General features: G+C 43.1%; 1 protein-coding gene across 1 annotated transcript; it reads right to left on the minus strand.

The window, feature by feature from the left end:
* Nucleotides 1-2718: 2718 nt before the first annotated feature.
* Nucleotides 2719-10315, minus strand: LOC115671805 (uncharacterized). The gene is made up of 4 exons (XM_056308187.1): nucleotides 9936-10315; nucleotides 7579-7814; nucleotides 6384-7182; nucleotides 2719-5841 (listed from the first exon to the last, which is right to left on the minus strand). Exons 2-4 carry the CDS (start codon nucleotides 7810-7812, stop codon nucleotides 3743-3745), a joined length of 3132 nt encoding a protein of 1043 aa, XP_056164162.1. The 5' UTR covers nucleotides 7813-7814; nucleotides 9936-10315; the 3' UTR covers nucleotides 2719-3742.
* Between the last annotated feature and the right edge of the window lie 14628 nt (nucleotides 10316-24943).

A 24943-nucleotide genomic window follows, 5' to 3' on the forward strand; every position in this document is an offset into this window, starting at 1 on the left:
TGAGCAGACTCAGAATACGTTCATCCATAGTGCGAATGGTTGTGCGCATGTATCGTGGAAAGTAAATTTAACAAATTCATGACAAAACCTAACGTTTTATAGGATTGCAAAATGGGGCCTTATTTGATCAATCTAGGAAGCACCGCCATACATTTTTCTTCCTCAAATGTCAGCATTTGGACTGTGAGAAATGTCAGAATTATCTAAGGCGATTCTAAAGGCTCTATTAGAGATCTCGAACTCATTGGCAGCTCCCGTTTTTCCGTAGCCGCATTTCGGAAATCAAGCTGAAATATTAACTTCTTGAACGTCGGAGGGCGATGACGTAATTGTCAATCCTCATCATCGACCTAATGGCCCGTGACGGCGCGCCACGTGTAATCGGTAAAGGCCGGTCCCATTAGTTAGTTAGGAGGTAAAGAGAGACTCGAAAGTTGTCCCAAGGACAGGTGATGCACCAACGCTGTCCTTCCATCTTTACAATAGCGATTTGTAGTTTCTAATTTCTTTTTGTCCCCAGGATCGGCCTAAATTACAAGAGTGTCCTTCTAGGAGTATGCTACGGTTGAATCTGGTCCGATTTGTCCCAAAGGTCATTATCGAATTTTCCTCGAAGCGGAAAGGGAGAACGGAGAAAAGCTAGAAAGGAATTGACCGAAAGAGAAAAAAAAACGGGAAAACTCGGGGGCCCCACGAGTCCGTGGTTTTTAAGAGGGAGGAAAAACAAGCGGATCAACAAAATATGGAAAAAAAAAAAAACAAAAACGAACAAAAATATGGGAAAATTTTATTAAATATGTATATTAAGAAAGCATTTTATTTTTTGAAGTTTTAAAACTTAATCATGCACGGTGAGAGAAAATAATGCATTGAAAATTATTGGGTAAATGTCACAGAAAATCCGAAATTCAATATTTTTTTGTGTCACCAAAAATCTTAAACTTGCTCATTGTGACACGAATACTTCCGATTCTTTTTTTGTATCAAGAAAAAACTCAAACTTATACGCGTGTGATGTACACGCTCTCTATTTCGATTCCGTCCGAGGCATACTTGTCACGCCAGGGGATTTCGACGACCCAAAAAAAAAAAAAAGGTTACAGGTGTTTTGCGTCACAATGGGAAAGTTTGGGGTTTTTCGGTAACACAAAAAAGGAAAAAAAAAAAAGAAAAAAAAAAGGATTCGAGGCATTGACATCACAGTGGGCATAGGTCGTGGATTTTTTTATTTGGCGGTGGTGTTGACCCGAAATTAATTGAGAGTTTTGTCGATTTCTTTCTTTTTCTTCGGTTTCGGCCTAACAAAATCCAAGAACGAGAGAAAGCCCGCTAGATGCCCCGGGGGGGAGGGAAAGGGGACAGATATTATATAACTGGGCCCCACACCAATCGATTTTTTCCCCTTTTTATTTTTAAATAATAATAAAATATATATATTTTTATTTTTATTTTTTTTGAGAGAGAGAGAATGCGATTGGTGGAGAGAGAATCTCGAACTTTTGACCTTTCCAAAGGAACGACCAGGAGATATGCGAAACTCCCCAGACGCCGACAGAGACGCATATCAAGTGATTGATTCGAACATCGCAGGATCCCCCGACCAATCGCCTCCCTTCATGCCCCCCCCCACGCGCCGCGCCCCGCGCGTGATGTTATTAAAAAAAAAGGAAAATTGAAAAGTACATCTTGGCACTCGAATTTTGACGTCAGTTTGCTGTTGTCCCTGTATTTGCGGAATCGTTCATCAATATTCATTCCGAAAATACACGGAGCATAAACTATTAATCGCACGTGATTTTACTTGTCGATGTTTGTCTTTTTTATAAGTTAAGGATGTCTCGTATCCAGCGGTTATCAGATTACGAAAACACGAGCAGTTACTTACTTCAAACATATTTAATCGTGAATCTCACGTTAATGGACAGTCAGATGAAGATTTGCGGAAGCTTAAAGAAACATGAACCGGACACCACAATCTTAAAAAATTATAAAGTACAACCATTGGCCACGAAAACTAAAAATCCCTCTCTCTGTCGTTTGCTCACGCCTCGACCATTGTTTTATCGCTTGTGCATGGACTCGAGGTCAACTCTTTCTTGTGACAATGGCGAACATTTATACACCGTGGACGGAACAACCCGGACGAGGGTGGAAGTGATTGCTGAGGCGAGAGAGCCCCGACAAGGAGCAGCTACTTGTTGCGGGCTTCTAGGATGGCAAATAAGGCAGGAATTAACCGAGTTGCATACCAAACAAGGAGAAAATATTCTCGGATTATATACGTGAAACTAGAATTAACTTACAAAAAAATCCTTTTGACATGGAAAATCATGAGAATCGATATGAGATAGACCAAAGCATATAATATCTCGAGTGAATTAATCCATAAGTTATCATGGTGGATATCTGAAAAACGGTAAATCTCGCTAGGTGATCAAGGCATTGGCAGCCCGCACTACCTATTCATGGACGAATGACTCTAAGCCGTCACGACTAAACCCGAACGGGTTCACATCATCATATCGGGTTGACTCGGCCCCAGAAAAATCGATAGCTTTACATCCTCTATACGATGCAAGCACATAGTAGAGAAACGTACGGACCAATCCTTTTCCTGGGAACCTCGAAACAACCGCGAAAATCTGGCGGAAAAGAACTCGAGAGCGAAGCAAAATTGTCTCGACCAAAGATGAAATTATAAGACAGTCCAGCAAATGCTTCGAACACAAACTTGAGCACTAGTTCTGTAATATATGTCCCATGGTCCAGATACTGTTCACCTCTTTTCTGTCTCTTACATCAGCAGGACATTACATCCCAAAACGCAACATGCAATAGACAAAAGGCCATGGCTTGAGCTTTAGTATTGAACAGTCCCTCAATGTTGTCCTTACTGTTGGAAATGCCTCTCCTGTCCCAACGCCCTCTCATGTACAAAATGACACCGGCTTGGCACATCAGTTGCAGGTCGCAGGAACTAAGATAAATTGCATTCACGATTTGCCGAAAATCAGCACCACCTTTACGAGAATCGCTATCGGCAGGGGCGAGCACAACTTACCCACCAGGCACTTCCTTCTCAAAAAAACTTAAAAAAGAAAAGAAGAAGAAGAAATGGAAAAACAAGAGGTGAAAAACACAGCCATGGCCACCTTAACAATGCCAAACCCATCCTCAAATGCCGGGTAGGGTCTGTTTCGGACAGCAGTCTCTTGTTCTACTTTACCCTTTTCAGTCCGGTCCCTTTCTATGATCTACACAATAGTAAAGAGGACGGAACTGAAACAACTCAAAAGAAAAATCCCACCAGAAAAAGTTTCTACGGCTTTCAACTCCAACTTCGATGTCTTAGCATCCCGTATCAAAGTCTCACTGTTCATCCAGGCATCACAACCCAATCGGAAAAGATGAAACAAGTGAATCGAATCGCCGAGAGCCAATACACTCCTTCATTACAAGAGAATCATCCACTGAATCCAAGCACATGGTCTTCTACGGTGGCGACGAACAGTGGAGACGCAAAAACGGTGAGATGCCCATGTTATCCCAACAAGAATACCGCAGCATTATTCACGAATAATACAGAGTTTCGTAGCCAACAATAGACTCCACGGAACCAAATTCTGGTGAAGAATGTACAAACAGAATCCTCACGACCATACCATCCCTTCATCTCCCAACCATGGAACTGACTCCGGAATTCCATCTTATCAGAGTGATTAAAGCGACCCTGTTATCAGGATTATGTTAAAGCGAGTGATGGAGGATTACCAGCTGGACATCTTTGCCGACGAGGTCGCCTTGTAGTCTTTCCCCATCCAGTTAGGCTCCTCTCTTCCAACCCAACTCCCACCTCTATGTTGTTCAGCTGCTGTATCAACGGAGCGCAATTGGGATCCACAGATGTTACAGAGGAGAGGTTACCAGTGGACCGCCGTCTCCCCCTTGCACAGCCAGTCCTAGAGTTCCTTCTCGTCAATCCGGATTGCCACACATGGCCAGTTGCTCTCATAAGCCCTCCAAAAGTCTGAAGATCTTCAGTTACTTCATGTCTAGAAAGAGAAGCTAGGCCTGGAAGGATATCCCTCTGGAAGTCCCTCCGCTGCCTCCCTCTTCTCACCTGTCCCCGCCGGGGACGACTCGGTGTTGAAGTGGCTGCGGCAGATTCGTCGACGTTGAGGGTTTCGGGGATGAATGATTTAGGCAGGTATTCGTCCGATTTTGTTTCTGTCAGTTTCAGTGTCATGGACTCGAAGTAATCTATCTCTTCTGATGAGGAATCTCCATCATACCGTCTGTTTATAGCTTTTGAAGCAGCTTCGAGCCTGCCCCCCATACCATCTCCACAAGAGAGAACAATATCGGCAAACCAGTTGAGTGGGTCCTCCAGAGACTCAGGTGATCTGCTATTTATCTTGTTCAGATAATTTTGATGGCTGGCTGATGAGATGGCAACAATTGTCTCTGCGGCTACTTTCACAGTTTCATTCTGTCGATGTCCATTTTCCTGCTGCAAGGAGAGCGTAGATCTTTCACCTTCCTTTTCTGCTATCTCTACGTCAAAAATGATGTCCTCACTGTCTGGAACCACAGGAGCCTCCAGATCTATCCCAGATATCCGCTTTCCATTGGTACAAGTAGTGGAAACCGATGGCATCGCAACACTTTCATCATCACTCACACATAGATTCAAATCGATTTGATGCCTAATAGAGCTCGCGGTTGAACCTATTCCTTTCTGCACGGCAGGGGTTCCTGTAGGAGTCGGCTTACCCAACTCAGATACGGAATCACAGGGCAAATTAATATCAAGTAATCTCACTTTCTTCTCTTTTTCCACAACTTCACCTTCGGACAAATGTGGAAGAGATGCAGATGATGAGTTAAGAGAAAATGAATCATTCTTCGAAAAAGGCGGCTTCTCGAATATCGGAAACCCGAGAATCTTCTTATTACTTGAGAATGCGCCAACATCACTCCTCTTAGCATCAATTTCATTGGAACACAAAACTGATCTTGTACTCTGAGATAACATTTGAGTCGGACCTTTTCCAGCATCATTATTGCTGGTCAAGCAAATAGAAGATGAAGAAGGTTGATGCAAATTTGATCCTCTAGAATTCAGATCGCTTCTCGCAGTGACCTCATTCTGGCAAGCTGTTTTAGCCCTCAACCAAGGCAGCATCACGACATGGTCCTCTCTTTTGTTCTCTGCATCTGTGATTCCACCCCCTTGTGCCAGAACCAAGCTATTAGATGTACCATTTCCAAGTACTCTGTTCAGATCTACATCTCTTCCAGTGTTAGCATTAATGGAACTTGCACATCCATGATATTTAGCAGAAGTGTGATCGACGAAGTCCTTTGAGGGTAGCTTTCTATCGCCAAAAGACTTAACTTGGTCATAGCTAAGTACTGGGAAGCGGCTGGATAGTTCCTTGGAATCCAGAGAAGACCCATTGTTAGAGCCATTCTGATTGAGCAATTCCGTCCCAAATCCTCTGTTAGGTCTAACATCGCTCTCATGCCACTTGTCACCATATATTGCATGGTTCCGGTCTCCTGGCTGGGTACTTGCACCGTGGGTACTGGATGAAACTATGCATGGAGACATTTGAAACGGAAGTGACTTCTGGCTTAATTTGCCTGCTTTTTCCAAAGATGACATTACTGATTCTGGACGCTGAGCATTTACCGAGTTTTCTAAGCCACAAATGGTCCTCTCTCTGCTTTGACCGACTGTGCTTTGATCGGTTTGATGGTAAGGAGCGTCATGGACATCATTGAGCAAACCTTGGATATGGAGACCATGAGAAGTAGATTTCTTGCCTTTGATGTCCCCTGTTGACAAAGAGATCATTGACTCCAGAATTACGGCCAAAATATGTATAAGATCACAAAGCGAGAATGTCATTCAACCAAAAGCACTTGAAACAACAACCTTGCCATCCATATGCGCATATTTGACATCTTACCCACAAGACCCGCGCACAAGTAGCTTGTCTAATCATGTTATGCACATTCTCTAGCATTTCAATGATCAAACCACTACTTGAAAATCTGTTAAACGGTTTATAGAGGTTTCATTAATCACCGCTAAAATTATTTTGGGGGCAACCATTCGAGGTAAGCAACCATCTCTGTGAAGTGTTGTAGTCTGTATAACAAAAATCACCAAAAACAAAGGAGGCCATCCGACATTTGACAAAGCAGGCAAGCAAAGAAGTACGGACAAAGCAGCATGAAAATGATACAATGCAGAAGCTTTTATCCAAGAAGAGAAAATTTTAAAGAGGAAAAAGTAAAAGGTGAGAATCTCATGAGAAGAGAAGCATAAGCATATGCAACAATAAGCCTGATTGCTACACCAAAGAAAACCTTACCAGCTTCAAGCATATGCGAAAGCAACCCCCTTCCATTCCTCTCGCTGACCTGGTGTAAATTGAATAGAGTCCCATTATTGCTTCCACGATGAGAGCTTTGAGCATCATCATAAGGTAAGCCTAGATTGATTGATTTCGGCTTAAAAGAGTGCTCCTGAACTCGGATCTCCCCATGAGGGAAACCATGACTCTCAAGATCAATATATGGTGAGGCATTAGTTTCATCAACCTCAATAGGTTGATTCAGGTCAGCCACATTCCTTTTTTTGGCATGTAAACCAGACTCTGAAGCATGTCCCACACTATCGCTCTTCCCACTATCTCCACGAATTATATTTACAGCATTGTAAAAGCCAAATTTACCATCTTGATTAGGAAAATTTGACACGTCTTTCCCACGGTCAACCTGCTCTTGATCGTCAGTGTCAATGTACTCATCAGCTGGAAGTTGAAGGTCAAACATTTTTCTCCTGACCTTTGAGGGTCTGGAATCAGGTGCCTCAGAAGTCTTGAAGATACCTCCATTTGGAGAAGCAAAAGTAGCAGGTGGCGTGCTATGTCCCTTCATAGAATCGATAGGAGAATGGATTCCTTCCGCAGATGGCCTAGCGTAACTAGGGTTTGCAACAGGGAAGTTTGGGATTTGCCATCTCCGAGTGTCTTCACATGTAATTTGAGACTTTAAAGGGCTTGATGCTAGTGATGTTTCAACAGGCATCCGAGTTTTTAGTGCTTCTTTCCTTCTAACATCATCCATCAGGTCCTTCTGTATTTTGTACAGACGGTGTAGTTCATGCACCTGGATGATGACAGAAAAAATCGATTTCTTAGTCCATGTGTTCCAAAATGGGGATATTCTTAAAAATTCAAAGCATGTGTGACCACAGTTTGGAGAAGTAATCCATGATTTCTCTAATGTGTTGGCCAGCAACGCACAATTTATCTTGAGTTTCCTTCAAGTAGTCAAAATTCTTGAACCAACTGTATAAGTGAAAAAGGCCGAAATCGCTTCTACATGCCTCTATCTAATGAAAGGCTCTCTAAGCATGAAAATTGAACAGACCAACACATGTTTGTAAATGAAGTAGTCCATTCATAATACTGATCAATAAATGAAGGATGAAAACGCTGCTTATCAAATTAAAATCCAATTTAAGATCTGATACAACAAAGACAAGTATGTCGATAACCCTACCTGGCTCTTAAATATGGCCTCGTGCTTTAGCATTGTTTGCTTCACTCTATCTTTGCCACATCCAGGATAAATATCTGCAGCTGCCCCCGGCAAAAAGCCATTGTAATAATGTCCATTCTGCAAGGTCCTTTCTCCATTAAACAGCGACCAGCTACAACTGTTAGAATCCTCATTCAGATCCCTCATTGAGTGATGTCCAGGAAGATTGCTTTTCAGTTGGATTTCTGTTCCCATCACTGGCAGTAGATAAAAGAACACTTCGAGTAAATATGCAGAATAGCAAATTAAGGATGTAGAGTTCCCAAAAGAAAAGGGGAATCGAGATAAAATCCGAGGATATACTAGTAAAAGGAAAAATAATTATCTGTCATACCAAAAGGAGAAGAGGAATTGGCTAAAGCTACATACTTGCAATAAGAAATCCCCATAATCAACTTAAAGTTGAAAATTTACACGCCACGCCAACCAAAGCGCACATATAGAGAGAGAGACAGAGAGAGAGAGAGAGAGAGAGAGAGAGAGAGAGAGAGAGAGCGATTTCCGCTTGTTCCATATCCAGTGTAGTATTCAAAAAGTACAGATTTTACGTAGTTAGCCTCCCTTAGTATAATGATTATTAGATTCAATCAGACTTCAGAATCTCGGATGGACAAAGATATCGATTGCTACCAATTTGGAATGAAGATTTCTTAATTCCCAAAGAATCTCTCAAATTTTTGTTCGCTTAGATTCTTCCATATCTGAATTTACATATTTACCAAACGAGAGGCAAAGAAGAAGTTTATATTCTGTCTAGAGCAGCACTCCATCATCAAAATTCCAATGCACCCCAAGGATTATCCCGGAAACAAGCAACATTACCTCTCTATCCCCATTCCATTATCTAACTATTTCTCAGGTAAGAAATGTGTCCATCCAGTAGTAGAGTTGCAACGCAAAAGAGTATCAACTCTCTTGATCAGTGAATCATGGCGACTTCTCATGCACAAAGCAACCAGCCCATCAATCACAACATAGATGGCTAAACATTAAACAATCGGCTATATACCATATCCTTTCAGATGCCATTGGTTACTACTAATCGGGGAACTGTTGATTGAACTTGCAAATTAGCTTCCACAATGCATTCCCATAGTCAGTGCCAAACCCAACAAGCAATTGAAACGTCACATTTGAAAATTTGTATCCATTTCCCATAGTCAGTGCCAAACCCAACGAGCAATTGTAACGTCACATTTGTAAATTTGTATCCATATGTTTTCCCAAATGTATACATAATTTAACTTGAAGAGCGGAACTTTGTTTGTCAAAAATGAAATCGAAGAGCATAACATCAAATTCCTTGGAAATGGCCAAGCAAATTTAACAAAAAACAACTTAGGGCCCAAAAAACAGATCAGTAAATAACTTGGTCACACAAATATTGAAAATGGTCTAAATATGTTGCTGACCGTTGCCTTCCCCTTTCACTTCCCTTGGTGCGGGTGTATACAGGAATATACGAAAACGGGTCGCGCGGAGAAATGCAACTTTTGAGCAAAGCACTGTCTAAAAATTTCTAAAAGCTAAACCGACGGCAGCATTTTTATCATATCTGGATGCGGATAACTCCAGAATTCAGGGAACGTTATTTGCAACAAACTAAAAATGCATTGTATAAGACTAGACTACGAATGCACGCCGCAAATTTCCTCCCTCAATCTACAGAAGCACTTCATTTCACCATAACTGCACTTCACTCACTTTACAATAAGTGAACACACTTTCCCACTACCACTAGATCATCCCCGCGATCTCATTACCAATCCGAGCAAGAATCTGGCCACTTCTTATCATTAACTCAATTTCTTCCATGAAATCTACAAAATGCCATTAGCTGTATCACTAAACAGTCGGGGCTGCATTTCGGGGAGATCACTAAGACACTGAGCTCAAGTGAAGTCTATCATTGAACAGCCACTCCAGGTACTCTTTTAATTAGTCTACCAAGCGAAAAAAAACACTCAAATGAGGCAACAAAAGATAATCCCGCGGAGGCGAGACGACTCCGCTCGAAACCGATTACGAGGCGCTCGAAATTCCGCCCGCCACGCGCACCCCGAACAATAGAATTATACAAATTAGCCGCAGTAAATAACGAATCGACTCCGAGCTCCATCCAATTAGGACAGAATCGCAAGTCAGAAACCCAATGAGAGAGGCAAATCCGTACCTCAAACTAATCAAGGACTTTAATCAGGCCGAAGGAAAAGGGACAAGAACGGGATAACTAACCAAACCCAATTAGCAGCATCGGACAGTGACAATCAAGGAAACGAAATTCCGCGAACAAAAAGGGGAGGGAAGGAAATTTTTACCTCAGCGCAACATCGTCTCCGCCAGCTCCCTCTTACCGCAGGAAACCATCCTCCATGGATCCAATTACTCCGCGGAGTCTCCGCATCAGAGGAGGGAACGGGGAGACAAGAATCCCACTAGAAAGAAAGAAAGAAAGAGAGAAGAAGAAGAGGAGGAGGAGGAGGGGACGACCCAACTAATAAGACAGGACAAAGGATAAACGAGCTGAACTGAAGGGGAGGGGAGGAAGAGGAAAGACGAAAAAGCCAAGGAATTTGGTAATTACACGAGAAACTGCGAAGTGGGCAACGCTCGCAACAACATTGGACGAGCATAGATCCTCATCACTCACACTGAGGTAAGGGCGAAAAATAAAAAGGGGGGAAGGGAAAATCAGAAAAAGGAAAAGAAACAGAGAAGACGAGATTTTGGGGGAGCTCTCGATCTGCTGGGCCACTGTCTCTCTCTCTCTCTCTCTCCTCTTTCTCGGGGCAAAGAAAGGAGTTTTTCGTTCTAGAGAGAGAGAGAGAGAGAGAGAGGGAGGGGAGCAGGGGGGGGAGGGGAATGATGAGAGAGAAATTTTTAGAGAGAGAGAGAGATCCCAGATAAGAAATCTTCACACAAACAAACGACCTTCTAAGAACAGTGACATGAAATTTGTCAACATCCGGTCTCTTTTTATTCTCTGCTTTTTCTTCACTCCTCTCTCTCACCACCCGCAACACCCCCCCCCCCCCCATGAACAACACCATCTCTCTCTCTCTCTCTCCTCTCTCCTCTCTCCTCTCTCTCTCTCCCTATCTTCTCCTCCCCCTCAAAATTTCATCTCCTTTTTTTTCTTTTGTTTCTGGTGGAAAAAATTTCATCTTTTTTGCTCCCCCATCATTTTGCTGTCATGGCTTGGCTTTTGCTTTGCTTTGCTTGCTGCCTTGTGTTGCGATGCTGCATTATTTATTATTATTAGCAGGACTAATTAGCAATAAATATTCCGACCCCCCCACACCAAAAAAAAAAGAGAGGAGTAATTAATGCCGTATGATGTTTTTTCCCTTTTTCTGGGTCTTTTTTTATTTATTTCTTTTGGAATTTCCGAGGGGGGCGAGAAAAAGGGGAAAATGTTGTGCATTTCTAGATTCTCTCCACCCCTCCCTTGCTTTTCGTACGGACAATTTAAATAATAAAAAAAAAACCAGAGAAAAAAATAAAGGAAAACCCGATGAGAAGAAATTGTCAAACCCCCCCCCCCCCCTTCTTCTTCTCTATTCAATGCTCCTTCTCTCTCCCCGTACACGTTACACGAGTGTGCAAGTTTCCAAATCCAAAATGGCAAAAAGAAAAATCAGAAAATCGGATTTTAGCTTCTTCTTTTTTAAATTTGATAAAACGGATCGTAATGGGAAATGGTAAAAATAAAAATAAAAAATCGGTCTACGGCTGCTTCTTTTAGTGACATTAACTAGTGTTGTCTGAACACTCGTTAATATGACCGACCTGTGTATTGCGGGTTTTCAGAGTTCGTTGTGAAACTTGAAAGAACCTATCATTTGCACAATTCCGATTGCAGTATGATCTTTCGAAAAAAAAAAAATAGCTAAATAAAAAATTGTCGAAATTTTGTTGATCATAGACACACGTAACACAAATTTGTAATTCGTATCGAAAAGTTGGACAAAAAATTAAGGAACGAGATCATAATTAACTTAATCTTGTATCTACTTTATGTGCATATCTTTTAAGCAATATTATACAAATTCTTTTAAAGGTAGAGGAGGTGATACGAGATGGACGGAAAATGAGAGACTGGCATCGGAGAGCCATAATTACTGCTCATCCATAACAAATCCATCGCCATCGCTGCACCACGATGCCGGTGGGAGTAGAGCCGGGAAAATCCCACGCCATGACACGGTCGAACTCACGCCGCAGACAAATCAAGGTTTTCCCGTAACCATTGAGCGACAGGAAGATTTCAAACCTGTGACCAAATGGAGCCAAACCACTTGGAAGTTGGCCGAACAAGATGAATATGGCTCGATACATTTCGAACAAAATAAAAAACAAAACAAAGAAGAAGAAGAAGAAGAAGTAACTCCCGGTATCATTCATTCGCTCGCAAATCAGGACATCTCGGCACTCGAAACCCACCCCGTTAAAAGTGAAAACAGAAAAATCCCACCTAATGTCTATTTCGAGGAATAAAAAAGCAAGAAAAGAATTGCAGCCTCCCGCAATTTTCACGGACGCATAGCCGGTTCGATTTATCTGATGACAAGTCGGGTGGAGAGGGGGGTACGCCGATAATTGGGCGATGCGACAAGTGACACAACAACCGCGCGAATGCCTCCCCCTCCTTAAAAAGCTCGTCGCTCGTCTGCTATAGTCGCGTGATCAATCTATGTTTGATGAGGGCCCAATCCCCCCCCATTAATCTCCCACTTTGAGCAGGGTTCTAATACGACCGGGACCACCGGGGGGTGGGCCCCACCACCGCTGGGTTGCTGCGCGAGAAGGATCAGGTTTCCCCTTTCCTCTTTTTATATATATATATATATATATAATATATATTTTATTTAATTTATTTATTTATTTATGCTAGAGGGGTTGATACCGGAAAAGGATGCCCCCCCGGTTAAGGCCGTAATTGCGGGCCCCCCCCCCCCGGGGTCAGTGATGACGTGTCGCCCACCGATTCGCTGGACACTCCTGCTTCCCCCAACGGCGGAAGCCGTCTTTGCGTGAGCCGTACTCGCGATATCGCTGCTGCTGCCGCATCGCCAAAAGAAGGGCGATTTAGTGGGGGAGAAGAAAAAAAAAAGGGGAGAGGAGAGAAAAGGGCAAAGGATTGGAATATAAATAAGATCCTCGGACACGTGGCCGCTTTCAGCGGACCATCGAAGATCATACGGCGCTCGCATTCGGAATGTCTCGAGTCTCGACGCTTTTGTCCGCCGCTGTTGTGCTGTGCTTGGATCTCTTTTTCTCCTTTTCTTTCCTTTTTTTTTCCTCTTTTTCTTTTCCTTTCTTCTCCTCCTTTTTTTTTTATTTTTTTAAGCTTTTGTTTCCACGCATGGTGCATGCCCATGCGCTTTGCTCCTCCATGGTACGATCTGTTCTTTATCTCTTTTCGTAGGGGAGTTCGTGTTCTTCGTCGATCTCCGCCCAGCTACTTGAGGCTTTCTGAAGATTGGAAACGAGAGATGGCGCGGAGTGATTTTCGCCCGACCGGTGATTTGAATCTTTGATGGATAACGAGAGAACACGGATACCTCGGACCCGAGTTCGGCCGTTTCGAAATTGGTTGATAGAAGCATTTCGAGCGCACGTTCTGCCGTTCAGCACCGATTAGGGGAAGCGTCGAGGGAGGACTATCGAAAGTTCGACCTAACAGAAACTCGGCGAATAAACGACACGTGGAGTTTGAAGAATAGCTGCACGCGCAAAATAAACAAGAGCGTAATCAGAATCCTGTGTCGTGTTAGAAAATACGACCTTAAAGCTTTAAGCTAACACGTGTATGACTTAAAGAAAAGAAAAGAATAGCAAAACGAAAGGTTGAAGAAAGACATCATAAATGTGAAGAGTATATAATTTCCATAGGCAAGTAATGCGGGATATTTAACGTTGTACTACGTTAGGTATAGAAATGTTCATTTTGCGGGCACGAATTGAGCGCGAAACGCGAGTATTAGTATCTATATCCAGAGAGCGGTTTCGATGGATATTGCTCTATGGTTAAAGTTAAATTAGGGAAGATAAATCGGTCTCTTTTGTGAATTGGCCTACTCCTGTGAATGTGTCAAATGTATGGACAAGACACGTTGCTTAGCCTTATATTATGGATCTCTTTGTCTTACTCGTCCTCACTTTTTGTCATTTCAGTCATCATTTTCCTCGTACTTTTGAATCGAGAAACGTCGTTTTTGATGCTCCTCTACTGCGTTCGGTGCTAAATATAAACCAGACAAGCACGCCTAACTTGTTGCTCTCGCTCGCCTCTCTCCTCCTCCAGTTTTTTCCCCCCACCAACAAGGAGCGCTACCCTCATATATTTCTTTTGGAGATAAAAAAACGCAAAATCTTAAGATTTATCACGAAAGTGCGTTCGAATCCTTCAAAAGGTATAATCATGTACCAAAACTCGTCGATATTTTTCGCTTATCAAGTTGGACGGAGTTTATGAAAGGACTTGATTACACCAATTGAGTAGGTTTTAGGACTCGATTGCACTTTTTGAAAGTTTTAGGATTTCATTGTACTTTTATGTCGAGTTTTAGGACTTGCAGTACACTTTATCCCTTTCTTTTGATAATAAGCTATTATCATTACATAATTTCGATCCATTAGGACAATTCGTTTGGTTTCGGTTAGACTAAAACTAACTCTTTAACCACGAAGCCCAAGACAAAACAGGCAGTTTACTTTTCACGAGGTCGCAAGAAAAGCAAACATTCCATCATCTCGTACCTCACGGTGTTCACTCTCTTGCACGAAGAGACTTTCCGACTCGCGACACGCCGGCGAAGCCACAGTGTTACGGGTTCGTCAATCTCGAACATACATACCACGAGCCAGAATGGACGGTTATGACTCGACCGAGATACCCGCGACGACACGCGAGGCCCTCGCGACGCCGTTTTGGCGAGTTAATTATACCGATTACCCGTCTCCACCCATCGTGTTGTGTCGAGAAAAAAAACGGGGAGATGGATCACATGTTATTATCCGAGCATGCTATTCAGAATCTCTCTTGTGACATCCAAATCAGCTACAATGAGGATTTCGCCATTCAGAGGTGAGACATCGTTTTTCATTTCTAGTTAAGAAAGTCATCTGCCGCGGGGGCCCCGGCAAACCCAGCCAGAGAGATGCCTCATCAAAAGTGAGAGACGTGTGAACCGAACAAGCCTAACCACACATTTACGTAGAAAACCCGACTTTTCCCCCCTTCTTTTCCTGTGGGGGGAGAAGATGGCGATTTCGCGATTGCCTGTTCGAGCGATTCCCGGCCTCTTTGGAAAGTACCGCCGTGTCTTTCTAATCACTTACCATCAGATTAACACGTTCAGCAGATGTCGCTGATGCTTATAATTTTTTGGTTTTCCGATCCAACGGTAGAGAACCCAGAAGGCACAGTGTCTTCCAGGGAGCTGATAAAGTCACCGTTAGTTTTATTTAGGGTTAGTACCACAAAAAAACTCCAAATTGGTACATCTGCGATAAATTTACCCCGAACTAATTTTTTTTATCACCAAAAACTCCAAACAGGTACATTTGTGATAAATTTGCCTATTGAATTGCGTGTAATTTAACTAAGCAATTTAACTGTAAAATTTAGCGAAAACTAACATGGGGTAAATTTATCACATGTGTACCAGTTTGAGATTTTTTGTAATTAAAAAATTTATTTGAGATAAATATATCACAAATATATCAATTTTTTTTATTTTCCGTGATAATAATCATTTCATTTATGGCGTGTTTTCTCGTCGTGCCCATAAAGTGTACTTTTGGGAGTGATTTGGTCCCATGTGGGTGAACAACGAACACGATCGGCTCCGAGCCGTTTCCAGAAAATCAAAGCTGATTAAAGAATTGGATGCAAATTCCCTTGGCAGAGAGAAGAGAAAAAATCAAAGGTTATTAATGATCAGATCTCGATCGTTTTTGTTTATTCTGACCAGTGTGTCCGGATGTGTAATTTAAGCATGAGCTCATTTACTCCAAATCTGATGGCCATTGATGATAGCACAGTGAATGTACTTGTAAATAATTTTTTTTTTTGTCAACAAAGTACTTGTAAATATACGGGGCAGAAAACTGCAAAAAATATATATAAATATGTGGGGCAGAAAAAATAGATAAATAAATGTATTTGCCAAGTACTATATACTTACATTTAATGAATCCGGGATTTTACACTTCTTCGCCATTAGAAGAACAAAATTGCCCGAAGCAGATCACTTAAGTTATTAACTGCTATCGACCAAAAAAAAAAAGTTATTAACTGCTAGTGTACCTTGCTATCTCTTGCTACCTTCATTCACAATCGAATCGAAAGAGTTTCCTCTTATCAACAAGCCGCGCCGGCGATTTTTTACCATGAATGGCCGGAAGGACGACATTGGCATATCATCAGAAAGCTTAAGACTAAATTGATCGGTTTGAAAAGTTTAGCACTGAATTGGATGTCATATAATAGATTTAGAACTTTTTGCACAATTACCCTTATATTTTGCTATCCTGTACTATCTTCCTTTACAATTGAATCGAAAGAGATTCTTTTTATTAACGAACTTACTTGCATTTGTAAACTTATCCACAAATAGGCACTGCATTAATTCAAGACCGAGAGACGACAAATTGAACCCAACTGTTTACACGATTTCTTCTCCCGAAGATTCCCATCTCAAATAAACAGACGGTCAAAACTACGAAATCCCATTAACGAGAAACTTTCGAACCTCGAAAAAGTAGCGCACGCGACACGGATCAAAACACGTCGAAGTGGGGCGAGCGCCGGCATCGGACGGTCCGGTCCATTCGCGTTGGACACTCGGAGTTTACCCGCAATTGGGGGGAGGGGGGAGGGGGGAGGGTTTAATCAGCACAAATTTCTCTTGGTAATTAACTAGTGTTACAAGCATTGACTAACAACGGATCCGAAGTCAACTGTCATCTCGGCTCGAGATCTAGAGCTCTTCCAACTCGACAAAAATTTACGGAAGAAAGACGGAAGGAAATATCTGCCGATCACGAGAGAATCTTTGATCAGGACGCATTAAAAGGGACGAAGGTTGACCAAGACGCACCGGAACGAAAGATCATTCAAAACCCAACCCCGACGGCAACGCTAATGGCAATAATGCGTTCGCTCGTTTGACGCCGATTGATACATTATATAAAATCGAGATTGGTTGATTTTTCAACCGACAACGATACTTGAACAGCGACATTGATAGGAGCGTACCCCGGAGTTATGGATCGCACCACCATGAAATTTCTACCCCATTCTCGTATCGGTATACGACAGATCTAAAGACCTGATCATGAGTCGAGAGACATGTTGGGACCATCCGGACCGGCGTGAGCCGAGAGGGTCGGAGCTGAATTCGGGGGTCCTCGCCGATTGTGCCTTGAGAAAAAGAACCCTCGGCTTTAGGTCCGATCATAATTCTGCCCTGAATTTTTTGACTGTCCAAAAAAAAAATCACGAGCTTTCACTGTAATCTCAACTCCGCCCCCACGTCTGAAAATCGTCACTATTTTCTTCACGATTATCAACATCAGGGCAAGCTATAACAGTCTCCGGATGTCTACAGTTCTAGAGAAACAGCCGGCGGTTTTTCGGAAGCCGGGGCAAATCCGGAACCAGAGCGGAAGTTGGTGATTTTTTTTATATATTTTTTTTCCGAGACAGAATTCAGATCAAACCTAAAGTTTATGGCTCTTTCGCATACGACGGCGTCATGAACCGCATCTCCTTTTCAAAAGTAATGCCCGTTCAGGGGCGCGACGAAATCCCGAGCACGGATCGGATAAAGACCCACGTTCAAATCCAGATGAGCGGCTCAACCCCGACATCGTTCGCGATCGATCTCGCGAAAAAAAAAAAAGAAATTCACCAGAAAAAGGGTTCTTTTATTTTTCAATCCGCAGCCGGTCGTACCAACACGAGTCCTTTTCAATTTTTTATCAAATCAATTCGAGCACGATCTTCCCCCTCCTCTGCGCAATGACCGATTTGCCCCTACGGGCGCATCCCCATCGGATCGGATTTTTTTTGAACGAGTAGGGGGTAGGGTGGGGCTGTTGAAGATCACAAGACTTAAGGAGGAGGATGATGATACGGAGGTGGGGCCCCCACGTCATCATCGAGGAAGATGTCTTCGCTTCGGCAGACGGAATTGGATTGCCAGTCAAGCAAAGGTTTATTAATCAGCCCATAAAGGCAAACACAATATATATTATATATATATATATAATATAATATATATATGTTAGTGGCCGTGTAGACATCACGATTTCAATTCTCTCACCCAATTGACAAGATTTAACCGTGGAAAAATATGGAATTGACCGTTGCGTTTTCTTCGACCATCCCTGATTGGAGAGGAAATTCTCTCCCCCGATCGGGTATTCCGATTGGCGGGTCACGACATCCGGGACTTACATTTAGGGTGAAGGAACCGTTTCCCGAGGGAATGTTGTTTTCCGTGACTTTTCAGTTGATCGATCCATAGAAAACGTTCTCCACGGACTCTGAAAACACAACAAGCTTTGATCGGGCGGAAAACGGCTTCCTCTCCTGACGAAAAATGGAAATCACTTCTCCTAATCCACCGGACGAAGGAAAACCGACCTTTTTCCTCGAAAATGATTTCCACGAAAAATTATCTTCCTTAATTATAAAACGCACCCATGCAGCCGACGTCCACTGCTCGTGACCAACCGTTGATCGGGGATACGGAAAAAAGAATAATCGCCGGTAGCCAGACCGATCAGATGGAAACCAACCATTTTCCTCTAATCATTTTTCGGCGAAACAGACGCGCGCCCTAGATATAACTGGTGCCCGTAACTCGTGACCAGCCGCCGGTCGTAGACATGATTCAGGGGGGGACGCCTGCTCCGATCGGAGACGGGGAAGGAAAAAGGGAAAGGGGCAAAAAAAATCGACGGCGGCTGGACCCGGTCGACGGCGGCGCGACGTCTCCCGACACGGGAAGAGAATACACGCGCATGATAAAGCGAGAGAGCAGGAGCTGACGGTGGTCCCCCCCCCCCCCCCCGGGGCGCGGCTTTTCGCATGGTCGCGATCATGGGAAAATATGTGGAGCTTTCGAAAGTCCCCCCCAACTAGCGGAAAGATTTGGCTAAAACTTAGACGTGCGGGGCCCCACCCTGGCTCCGAGAATGAGATCCCGATCGTTCGCCCCGACAAATCCCATTGACCCGACAATTATTTAAGCGCGGAGAAAAGGAAAGGGAGAAAAGAGGGAAAATAATCCAATGGGAATTCGCGGTTTTGGCTGGCGTTGTGAATGCGACGGGGGAGATCGATCCATCTATCTATCTATCTAATCTCGTCTCGTCCGCTGCAAGGATTCACCTGCAATGCGTTTCCCCCAAGCTTTGCGGGAAGCTTCCCTCTGAAGAAAGCTCGTGGCGGAGCCACCATTTTCCCTTTTTTTAATTTTGTTTATTTACTTACCTGCGGGATTAGCGTATCGGGAGCCCCGAGACCTGTCGCGACGGCGCGGTCGAATCCCGAAACTTGTCGCGGGAATACGATTGAGTCCCCGAAACCTTCGAAAGGTGCGGTCGAGTCGCGAGACTTGTTAAGCTGGTGCAATCGAGTCGTTCCGTTAATTCCGTCGAACTTGAATGAACGGAGAGTGCTGGCAGGTTTTATGGCTTGATTATATCAACTCGACAAGTTTTAGGACTCGACTGCACAATCATGAAAGTTTTGAGACTCAATCACAGTTTCGTGACAAGTCTTAGGACTTCCAGTGTACTTATATTTATTTATTTATTCAGTTGCCCTTTTTCCGGGGTCGGGGTTGGTCCGTTTGTGAATCGTGACCCGGAATCCGGATTTCGGATTCGCGGATGATTGGTTCCCGAAATCCATTCGTTCGCATTGAATTGGGTCTTGGGTTTCGTGATGTTGTTCTTTGCCATTGAATTTATGGAATTTTGGAATATATTTATATGTATATCCGACGAAAATGAATAGCGGAGAAACTAAGGTCTAAAAAGTTGTTTTGACTTGAACAATGTTTGGGAAGCTTCGGGTTCATTTCCATATGACTTACTTTTCGCGTTTGTGCGGTTGTGAATCGTGATTGCGAGACCACGATCGAGACGCGGGAGAGCAATTGAGTCTCGAAGCACCGATGGAAAAAATCCATATGAATTAGCTTTAGAAAAGAATAAAATTCTAACGGACAAATGACGTGCACGTGAAGAACTCGAGAGCGTAACTTATTCATACATACGAAGCGTCCGATAGGGTTCGTGCAGAATTCAATTACTATGCTAATGAAAGGGATTAATGACATCCACGGCGATACCGAAATAAGAGTCCGATCTGCAATTCCGTAAGGGCCTATTTTCTTTCACGTCCGTTCCTATAATTAGTTATGTGATCGGTGGATAATAAATATGGACATAACTTATGTCCGTTTGGTGATTAAATTTGCACGCGGGCGAAGTTTATATTTATAACTAAGTCAATCAAAGACCTTCTCCAAAGGGAAACACAATGCATCCTTGTAAAGGTACTCGCATGCATAGGCCAGCTTAAAAAAAAAAACACAGGTACCATTTTTGAAAGGCGAGAAAGGAAGACACGGACAACTTCCGGGAGGAGCAATGCTCAACGGACACAGGACATGCTCCCTATTGGTCCCAGGAAAGAATCCTCGTCAAAAAAAGAAAAAAAAAACTCTTTTAAAAAAACATAAACAATAAAAAATTAGTAGGCGGAAGTGTTTTTTCTCCTGCCTGTTTTTTTTTTTTCCTTTTTAATTTGAATATTCGAGGAATTACATTGCATGCATTGAACAGTTGTTATCATCACTAAGCAACAACGCCAATTATTGCTATCACCCATATAGCTGTCACCGCACAAAAAGCATTGCCTTCCCTTCTTTGGTGCCCCCTCACATGGCTCCCCTTCTATAAATTTCACCTATGGACTTTTGGGAGTAACTATAATAAGCACCCTTAATGTCTTGCTACAATTACCTCGAGGTAGCCACATTGTCGTGTGCGACAGGGTCTCGCGTGTGCCGAGTTGGGGACGTGTTGGGGTTGGACCGCGAGCTGGGTTGGGGCCGATCCGGCATTGACTCGATTTGAAGGCACGGATTGGAAAAAATATATATATCGACGCGAAACCGTAGGTACGACGACGGACGAGACGAGTTGATTTAAGTTGGGAAATGAAACTTTCTGAAGGATTCTTTTTGGATCGGGATTTCTAGGGCTTAGACAAACTCCACCCTTTGATTGAACGCCACCCGCATTTATATTTAGTCGATTTTGCACGCGGTCGATGTTTGTAGCTTGAAACCCACACCGATTAGCAAGGCGTTTGATGGAAAATTTGACATGGCCCTTCTTTGCGTGCGAATTTACTAGGCTCGTGGGCCGCTCCTTAGACAAGTAATTCCGCAATTTTCGCGTATTCTATCACGTCAGAATCGATAATTTTAAGATGTTGATTCCATTTTTTTGGGGGGGGGGGGGGGGGGGTCAAATCTAACTTCAAATGGATGCCAGAACAAGTGGCGAAGTTCAGAGTATAGAATCAAGATCTCAAAAGGTGAATTTCCTTTCAATCGAGTCAAGATTCTCTCCCCCCCCCTATCCGCGCCCACGAATCTTGGGCTTTTCAAACCCATTTGCCTCAGAAACCAAACCCAGGTTCACCACGAAAAATTAGGCCAAAGTGCGGCCAATGACGAAAATGCCCCTCGTCACGTAGGCTCGGATGATGGGATGATGACATAAATGGCCTCTGAACTTTGGTCCAATGTACAACGTGGTGCATGAACTTTCAATTTGTTCGATGTGGTCTCTAAACTTTACCCCAGTGTGATGAGTTATGGACATGATCGGCATCATAAGATTTTCGAGAGAGGAGGTTAGAAATCTGCCCAATTTCAAATGATAAATAAAGTAAACAACCTACGCCTTCAAACAGAAAATTAAGCGATTGCACTATGAAACAATTGGACTTGCAATGTTGATAATATCAAGAGCAGACCCCCAAAAAAAAAACAGAAGCAAAAACAATCAGTTCAATCGTAATTGTAACATGATATCCCTCAATTGCATCCTCATCGTATCTTTTAAAAAATACGCTATAAACAAGTTCTTTTTTTTAACCGCGCATTTTCTAGTGGTTTAACATATTAGGAAAAATGGTTAACTTGGCAAGAAAGCGTTTGTTCGCACAAATCATGGTATTGGGTTCACAACTTTCTCGCCCAACATCGAAAGCCGTGTCCAGCATCACATGGACATAGTCTAAGGCTAAGACCATCCTAAAGCCAAAATATACATAATGTGGACTTTTATAGGTGGATTTGACGGTTTTTTCATGTGAGTGCTAGATCGTTGATGACTAAATGTCGGACCTAATCAGGGTACAGATCGATGTCGAAAGCTTATTCATCGGCATTTCACTCGTCTCTCTTCTCGTGCCTAATAATGTCCTCTCCGAGTTTGGCTCGATTAGTCTCTCTTTTCTGGAGCAAACCAACGAGGAAAGCGGTGGCGATGTAACGATCTCGCTATTCTCCATCGGCCAAGGACTTCGACACGACTTTAAAACCCCTAAATGATTCTCCGGATCCCCAAAATCACAACATGTTTAGGAGATTTACACCTTGTTTGTACACACTTAATTATATCAAAGCATAAAACCCTCTTTTCTATCATTCTAGCCAAAATTCGAAATATCATTCATATTTCAAAAAGTTATGAAAAAAATTATACGTCAAAATACAGGTCCACATTCATACATCATAAAATTTTCATGTTTTATTAATTTAAAATAAAAAATCAAAATACGCGCACTGCGAAATTCGAATGGTGCGAAAAATTAGAATGTAAAAACCCTAAGCTGGTATACCCGTCAACTGCCACATGTCATCCAACTTAGCAATTTGGACGGTAAAATTTAATAGAAACTAACGGAGGGTAAATTTATCACGGATATACTGGTTTCAGATTTTTGATAGTCAAAAAATTAATTATGGGGTAAATTCATCATAGGTGTATCAGTTTGGAGCTTTTAGTAGCCAAAAAAATCAATTTTGAAATTTTCCGTGGCATTAATACTAGAAAAATTACTGCGAAATTCGAATGGAGTGAAAAATTAGAAGGTAAAATATCAAGGGTTAATATCACGAAAAACCCTAAACTGGTACATTTGTGACACATTTACCCCAAATTATTTTTTTGACCATAAAAAATCCCGAACTGGTACACCTGTGACAATTTTACCCCGAACATACCACAAAAAACCCCAAATCACACATGTGACAATTTTACCCCGAACTAATTTTTAATATTATTTTTTTTATTTTTTGAATTTTTTCTTTTTTCTTTTCTTTTCTTTTTTTTTTTCTTTGCCTTCAACCTTTGGCCGGTCGCCGGTTCGGCGACCGGCCAAAGGCGGAAGCCGGTGTGGGCCGCCCTCGCCGGCGTCCGACGGCCCTCGCTCGACGCAGGCGCGGGTCACCCTTGCCGGATCCGGCGAGGGCGGCCCTCGCCCGACGCAGCGAGGCTCGCCCTCGCTGCGTCGGTCGGCCCTTGCTCGACGCAAGCGAGGCTTGCCCTCGCCGGATCCGGCGAGGGCGGTCCCTCGCCCGACGCAAGCGAGGATGGCCCTCGCCCGACGACGGCGAGGGCCACCCTCGCCCGACGCAGGGGAGGTTGCCCTCGCCCAACGCAGCGAGGGCGCCCTCGCCGGATCCGGCGAGGCGGCCTTGCCGGCTTCCACCTCGGGCCGATCGCGCACAGGCGACCGGCCAAAGGTTGAAGATGAAAAAATAATAATAATAATAAATAAATAAAAATTCGAAAAAAATGAAAAAAAATAATATTAAAATTTTAATTCAGGGTAAAATTGTCACATACGTACCAGTTTGGGGTTTTTTGTGGTAAGTTTAGGGTAAAATTGTCACATGTGTATCAATTTGGGGTTTTTTGTGATCAAAAAAATAATTTGGGGTAAATGTGTCATAAATGTACCAGTTTAGGGTTTTTCGTGGTATTAACCCAAATATCAATTAGGATTAAGTGCAGCCACGCGCAGAAGATTCGCGTCTGGCGCAACCTTCCCCCATCACGTGGCTCGCGCGACTCCCAAAGATTCCTGAGGAGGGGGGGGGGGGGGGAAGGGGGAGGGAGGAGCTCTTTTTCTTTTTTCTTTTTCCTCGGGCCTTTTCGGGGAAAGTCCACGCCAACGAGAAAATCTCGTGTCGCCTCCTTTTGCATCCTCATCATGACCGTCCTTTTTAAGGATCACGTTTCGTGCGGCGGATGATGATGATGATGCTGCTGCTGCTGCTCCTCTTCTTTGTCGCTTCCTCTCTTTCTTGTCTCTTCCGTTTGCTTCTCGGGGGTCGCCGCGACCTCGACGTCCCGACACGTGTCGTACGGAAGCGTCTGGGCTGGGCTGGGCCGGGCCGAGCAGCTCAACTCTTTCGGATGTTCGATGGACCTTTCCTGTCCAGGATCATGAAGTCTGTCGCTTGGTTGCGCGACAAATGGACCGACGCGGGAGGCGCGCTTATTTCCATTGTATACGAAAATATTTAAACACAAATTGCTATCGACGAAACAAATATTCTCCATTGGCTAATTATTTCGAGCGATTATTTGTAAGGAAAACGTTTTCCGAATCATTCATTTTTCGCGAAACAAACGGGGTATTAAAGTATGTTGGATAATCTTTAAAGGGCCTTCGGTGCCTACAGTTGCAACCCTGGTTGCCAGGCTCGGGTGTCCCCCGATAGCGAGTTTGGGACTTGGAGCTGTGTTCATAGGGGTCTTTCCATAATTTTTTTTCTCGTAACATACATAAAAAAAAAACGAATTCCATATAATTTACAAGTGCAATCAAATTTTCCTCGAAAGTAAGTCATTTTCAAAGATGTTTGGGTTAATACCACGAAAAACCCTAAATTAGTACACCAACCAGTGACGAATTTACCCTAAACTATTTTCTTGACCACAAAAAAAAATCTCAAACTGGTACACCTATGAAAAATTTACCTCGAACTATTTTTTTGACAACATCAAACTCCACACTGGTACACCTGTGACAATTTTACCCCAAACTAATTTTTTGATCACTAAAAACCCCAAACTGGTACACCTGTGGTAAATTTACCTTCCGTTAGTTTCCATTAAATTTTACTTTTAAATTGCTAAGTTTGATGACACGTGGTAGTTGACGGGTGTACCAGTTTGGGGTTTTACTCCTCTGTTTGTCACAAGTTTACCA

Source organism: Syzygium oleosum, unplaced genomic scaffold (genome assembly GCF_021117445.2).
Source record: "Syzygium oleosum isolate NSW1041296 unplaced genomic scaffold, Sole_v2.1 Sole_v2.02, whole genome shotgun sequence".
Lineage (NCBI taxonomy): Eukaryota > Viridiplantae > Streptophyta > Magnoliopsida > Myrtales > Myrtaceae > Syzygium > Syzygium oleosum.

Bases quoted from the DNA above. Each gene is read 5' to 3' on its own strand.
- LOC115671805 (XM_056308187.1), bottom strand. From the start codon at position 7,812: ATGGGAACAGAAATCCAACTGAAAAGCAATCTTCCTGGACATCACTCA. The intron at 7,183-7,578 runs GTAGGGTTATCG...GTCATCATCCAG, and splicing joins AGGCCATATTTAAGAGCCAG to GTGCATGAACTACACCGTCT. The intron at 5,842-6,383 runs GTAAGGTTTTCT...CTTTGTCAACAG, and splicing joins TTCGCATATGCTTGAAGCTG to GGGACATCAAAGGCAAGAAA.